Source organism: Rhagoletis zephyria, unplaced genomic scaffold (genome assembly GCF_001687245.7).
Source record: "Rhagoletis zephyria isolate East Lansing unplaced genomic scaffold, Rhagoletis_zephyria_1.1 Rzeph_scaffold_04011, whole genome shotgun sequence".
Classification (NCBI taxonomy): domain Eukaryota; kingdom Metazoa; phylum Arthropoda; class Insecta; order Diptera; family Tephritidae; genus Rhagoletis; species Rhagoletis zephyria.
In genome coordinates, this window is record NW_016161094.1 from 12,489 (window position 1) to 18,458 (window position 5,970).

At 37.8% G+C, this 5,970-nt stretch overlaps 1 protein-coding gene across 2 annotated transcripts in view; it reads left to right on the forward strand.

The window, feature by feature from the left end:
• The window catches only part of LOC108370107 (RNA-binding protein 5-B), a 9,040-nt gene extending 3,070 nt beyond the window's left edge, over positions 1–5,970 (forward strand). The window contains exons 3-13 of one of the 2 annotated variants that reach the window (XM_017625369.1): positions 584–898; positions 969–1,119; positions 1,187–1,253; positions 1,640–1,713; positions 3,060–3,155; positions 3,241–3,355; positions 3,477–3,713; positions 3,850–4,353; positions 4,429–5,281; positions 5,354–5,594; positions 5,672–5,970. In XM_017625369.1, the coding sequence (XP_017480858.1) occupies positions 584–898; positions 969–1,119; positions 1,187–1,253; positions 1,640–1,713; positions 3,060–3,155; positions 3,241–3,355; positions 3,477–3,713; positions 3,850–4,353; positions 4,429–5,281; positions 5,354–5,594; positions 5,672–5,785 (2,767 nt within the window). In that variant the 3' untranslated portion in view covers positions 5,786–5,970. The remainder of the gene's footprint in view (positions 1–583; positions 899–968; positions 1,120–1,186; positions 1,254–1,639; positions 1,714–3,059; positions 3,156–3,240; positions 3,356–3,476; positions 3,714–3,849; positions 4,354–4,428; positions 5,282–5,353; positions 5,595–5,671) is intronic. The other variant, XM_017625370.1, reaches the window with a different exon arrangement.

Consider the following 5,970-nt stretch of genomic DNA (forward strand, 5'->3'; position numbering starts at 1 on the left):
TATGTATGTATGTGGGTATATGAATAACGACCGCTTAAAATCGATTTCAAAGTTTTACTTTCGCTGTAGAAATTTTAGGTCTACGTTATGTAGTTTGACTATTGTCAATTAAATCGAATGCTTTGTATTCCATGCGCTCCACGCTTTTCATTTTCAATTTCATAGATTGTTTATAATGACTTTTGCTAAAATTTCAAAATCAAAAGTTATCAAAAAAAATTCTATGGGACTGAGAAATATTATTTTCTACTTTTAGTCCATTTATAAAAGCGTTGTATATTAAAAAGTTTTTTTTATATTATTTATTAAAAAGTAAAAAGAGTCAAAATGTTCTAAGCAAAGAGAAAGTAAAAATTGCCGCGCTTTGCTAAGAAAAGATCCGCATTTGGCTCAAAGAGTCGCGATTGCCCACCGTTGATATATACCATGGTTTTGACCGCCTTTTTTCAAACTTAACTCGATTTTTGTGTTTAAATTACTACGTTCTTCCAGCAAAAGAGCGACAAGTATTTCCTTTTACACGTACATACTTTTACTAACACAAACGTTTCTCTTAAAAATATTTTACTTGCTTTACTATTAGTGAGCGTAGCCGTGACCAAAATTTTCGTCGCCGCAATACCCGCTCTAGATCGCGTGATCGTATGGGCCCACATAGACGTGGGGGTAGCGTTGAAAAAGATTTATATCGCGATTTAATATATGATGATTATCAAGAGGATAAAAGTTATAATAATCGTGGGCATCGTGGTCGTGGTGGTGGTGGCGGTGGCGGCATTGATGATGACTATGCTGACGAACGTGAACGGTTTTGGAACGAACGGGCCAGGGATAAAGGACGCGATTATGAACGTGAAAGAGACCGTGAGCGTGATTATGATCGGGATCGTGATAGAAGGTGAGCGCACCACTATGCTACTTACTCTAAAGATAATATTTTATATTCTTTACATACTTTATCGCTTCAGAGATACTCGCCACAATCGTTATGCTCGACGTTACGAGAATGATCACGAGAGTGATGACAGCGATGAGAGTTTGCATACTCATTTCTACAACAAAACACCTTCCAATACTATAATCGTGCTTGGTTTACAGTCGCATATAACAGAAGCTGATGTAGGGATTAGTTAAATGATTGAAAAATACACGAATTTTTAAAATACACTCATTTATATATTCGCAGCTAATGAGCATTCTAATACAACAAGGCATGACCGCCTCGATTCGTCTTATACGCAAACGTCAAACAGGTGGGTTTCAAAGGCAATATTTTGCCTTTAAAAAATATATTCTTAGCATATTAGTTTTAAGAAAATACATTTCTAAGAGATGAAAGTATGTAATATTCATAACACGTAAGTACTCGGTTGAAACTTGTAAAATATTTCAAATGCAATAGAAACAAAAAAATGGGACTTCATACAAATGCAACGGTTCCAAGTATACAGCAGCATCTACAATAGAAAAATCTACAAACAATTATACCTTTTATTGCTTGTAGTAATTGCATTAACAACATGAAACGATATTTGTTGCAATTCCACATTAAAAAAAAAATCCAACTTTATTCAACAACAACAAAAATACATTATTTTTTGACGTAAATATTTTGTATTTGCTTCTATCTAAAATTTAGGTGCATCACGAGGTTTCGCATTCGTCGAGTTTAGTACCATTGATGAAGCTGCACGTTGGATGGAGCTAACCCAGGTATCACTTGTTGCTCAACCACCTCTACACACTCCCATCAAAAGATCTCAGATCACGTTCAAGCGCATGCATTCTTTTAATTGCATTATTAAGTATTAGATAGTGAAATATACAAAACTATGAAGGAATATTTGGGTGGTTCACAAGGTGTCGTACTTGTCGTATTGTTGTATGTTGTAAAGTTTTTAACGGCTAAATAAATGATTAGAGGACTTGAAATCACCACCAACTATTTTTTAATTGTGTGAAATTTCATAATAAAACTTTTATGTTAGCTTGCGAATTCCTTAAATATAGTTTTAGCCGTTTAAAGTTTATGGCATGCAACAGTACGACAGTATACAACACCTTGTGAACTCCCTAAGTGTAAGAAATGGTTAGGAATTGTGAGGGGGATTAGGGAATACTACGGAGTAGGTAATAATATTCTAAATTGTTNCATGCAACAGTACGACAGTATACAACACCTTGTGAACTCCCTAAGTGTAAAAAATGGTTAGGAATTGTGAGGGGGATTAGGGAATACTACGGAGTAGGTAATAATATTCTAAATTGTGGGAAAGTAGTTGCCCCCCTAACAATTAGGCAAATCGAAAAATTTATTGGTAGCAAATTTTGAAGTTGAAGCTTATACTTAATTTTTAATGTTTGCCTAAAAAGTAAAATTAAAGAATTAAAACTGCTTCAGGTAATTTGTTGCGTATTTGACTTATTTTGCCAAATTGCGAACTGCTCGCCGAAGATCATCCCAATTACTGATATTTAACATACTCAGCTCAGTTTAATTTTACAATTAAATTCAAAAAATAATTTAATTAAACTCAATACAAAGCTGTTTTGGGATAGCCAAAATAAGTTCATTACTAAGAGAACTAAGCCAGTCAAGTTTATATAGTTATAGGGAAACACACAATCGCTATTACATCAACGCAATAAATCAGCTGATACCAAAACTTAAGCGCAAAATAAATTCAAGCAAAAATAAAAGTACATCGGATAAAGCATGCAATAGCTCAGCCAGAGCACAAACCATATATAAATACAATAATTATACAGCCGAGCTTTAATTAGAAAATTTGCATATTTGGGCGTTAAACGAATTGATGTGGAAATGCCATAAATGTACATATGTATGTACAAATTGCGAAAAAAAACATAACTAGTGTCATCAAGAGTCATGTTCGAGTTCTAGCGAGTAAAGCAACAAAATCGAGTGCAATCCCGCAACATGCAAATCATGCAATCAACCAACCGGTGACTGTGTAGTCTGTGGGAACCTAAAAAGTCAATAGTTACTAATGTATTTCTTTTTTTCTTTCATTCTCTTCCATGTTTATATGTTCTAGGGCTCACTGCAATTGCCGGATCAATCGTGTGCCAATCTACAATATAGCGTTTCACCCAAACAAAAGGTGAATGTCACTGACTGGCATTGCTTCAAGGTAAGTTATTTAAAACATAACAAACGACTTGGATTTCTTTTGAATTCCTTTAATTAAATGATTTTTCTTTTCTACCCTTTTTAAGTGTGGCGTTCTGAATTTCAAACGACGCGATATCTGCTTTAAGTGCTATGCATCGCGTGGTGATAGTGAAAAAATCGGCGAGGGTAGCGAAGAAGTTAGCAACATCCTAACGAAAAGTATATCTAACAAAATAATTGCTCAAAATCAGTCTAAGCAATATTACAAGCCATATACAAATCATTTTCACAAACTAATATATTGAACTAAATTCTACTGATCCTTCAATCCTCAATGCAGAGATCATGTTACGCAATTTGGATACTCTAACTACGGAGGAGACCGTACTCACCGCCATGCAACAGCACGTGCCGGAATTGGCTGGTAAAATTACGAAAATACTCGTTAGTCGTGATACATTAACGCAGACGTCACGTGGCATTTGTTACTTGAATTTCGATAGCCTGATTGACTCGATGAATTTGTATAGTGCGTTGAAAGCGTTGGATCCGCCATTGACCATTGACGGCCGACAATGTAAGTTTTGGGTGAATTATATTTCTGGTTACTTATTTTTATATTATTTTATTGCTATATTTTTTGGTATAAAATGCTCCCAACAAACAAAAAAAAACAAAATTTTATTTTAACCTAACATTTTGTCTGTGCGCAGTACTCATCACTTATTGCATAGATCACGAAAATCGCCAAATAGTACCGAAGAAAAATGATTCCGTAACGAGTTCTTCTGCAACCGTTACAATTGGTCCAATGACGGCTGCTGAAATGATGGCCGCTTCCGGTTCCCTAGGAGCTGCTGGAGCGGAGTACACGCTGGCCGATGTGCCACGTCTGGCCGAATATAGCGCCGCATTGTATGCGTCGACGCCGGCGGAGCATGCTCACTATTTGCAATACTATACAGAGTATTACATAGGTGAAATAAATAAAGGTCATTATGGCAACTTGCCCTCTGTTCAAGTAGAAGAAACATCAGCGAATTCGGCAGCTGCTGTGGCGCTCTCTGCCATACAACGAAAGCAGAAGAAAATGAATAGCATTGAGACGACAGCCACGCAAGCAGCAGCAGCTGCAGCTGCCGCAGCGGCGGCGGTGAAAGCAAGTTTAGCGCTAAAGAGCGTTGTTACTCCGAAAGGAAATGATGGCAAAACTTATCGTAAGCATTTATGCAGAATTTTTTACTTCTAATACTAAACTACTAACTATGTTTATGTTTTTTTTTACGCTTAAGCTACCCCCGATGTTACACTGTATCAGTACGATGAAACTTCAGGCTATTATTATGATCCCACAACGGGGCTATACTACGATGCACACTCACAATATTATTACAATAGTGAAACTGGCGCATACCTTTATTGGGATCAGCGGAAAAGCACTTATGTGCTGGCCACACCCGCAGCCGCTGCAGCCACCGTGCAGGATGTAGTAAAGAGCGAAACAGGTGAAGATGGCAAGACGGGTAATTCAGCTGCCGGTAGCACAGCTGCTACGGCGACGGCTGCCAATGAGGATGAAAAGAAAGAAAAGAAGGACTCAACGAATAAACATGATAAGGTGAAGGTTGCCAAAAAAATAGTTAAGGATATGGAAAAGTGGGCTAAGCAATTGAATCAAAAGAAAGATTATACAGTAGTTGCAACGCCACAGCCTATATTGCCTTCGAAATCGGACGATGCGCCGACACGAGCAGCGGGTGCAGGCGCTGGTAGCTCCGGACACTTATCCAGTGGTTATGCTGATGTGGGCTTTTCAATATTGGAGAAGAAGGAACGTACAAAATTGGTGGATTATATGCCGACGCCGGCGATCGCCAACAAACTAACAGCCTATGCCTCTGATTCAGATGAGGAACACGCCGCACTAGGGCCATCAACGTCAGCAGGTGGCTCTAATGAGGCGAGTGAAAAGGACTATGTCGACTTTCAGAAACTTACATGTCTGCTATGTAAGCGCGCATTTCAGTCGTTGGAAATTTTGCAAAAGCATTTAAAAATTTCAAATTTGCATAAGGAGAATTTGCAAAAATTCCAGTTGGCACGTGGTGCAAGTGGCGGCGGGGACTCTATGAGTGTAGCTTTGTCGTAAGTGTTTTACATTAGTTTTATCTTTTTATTTTATTAGGCGTACTATTTTCTTAATAAAAATCTTTGTAGTAATTATCGCGATCGCGCCAAAGAGCGCCGTCAAAAGTATGGTGAAAGCGATCCACCTGTTACGAATCGCAGCCGTGAGCGGTTCGAAATGGAAATGAAGTCAGTGGCAGCACGCCAACCCGAAGCGCCGCCAATGCCGATAGGTTCTAACAATGTTGGCAATCGGTTACTGCAAAAAATGGGCTGGTCTGAGGGACAAGGTCTAGGTCGCAAAAATCAAGGACGCACAAGCATCATAGAGGTATGCCAATTGGCTGTATAAAGCGTGTGTAAGGTTTGGTAATCACGTTTTTGTTTCTCATTTTTGCTTATATTCAGGCTGAAGCACGTTCGTCTACAGTTGGCTTGGGCAACAAATCTGGCATCACACCCGGCGAAGACTACAAAACATACATAAAGAAAATGATGAAATCTCGCTATGAATCAGCCTGATTCATTTGTTAGTTTTAAGCATTTATTTTGAATATAAGTGTGGCATAGTTTTACGTGATTTTTAACCAATAAATTTCAATGAAATCAGACACTGACTCCAACAGATACATACATACAAATTTCACTACATAATTGTTGAATATTTGTACGCTATTCAGTTAATAAAGCAATATGTGTTGAAAAAA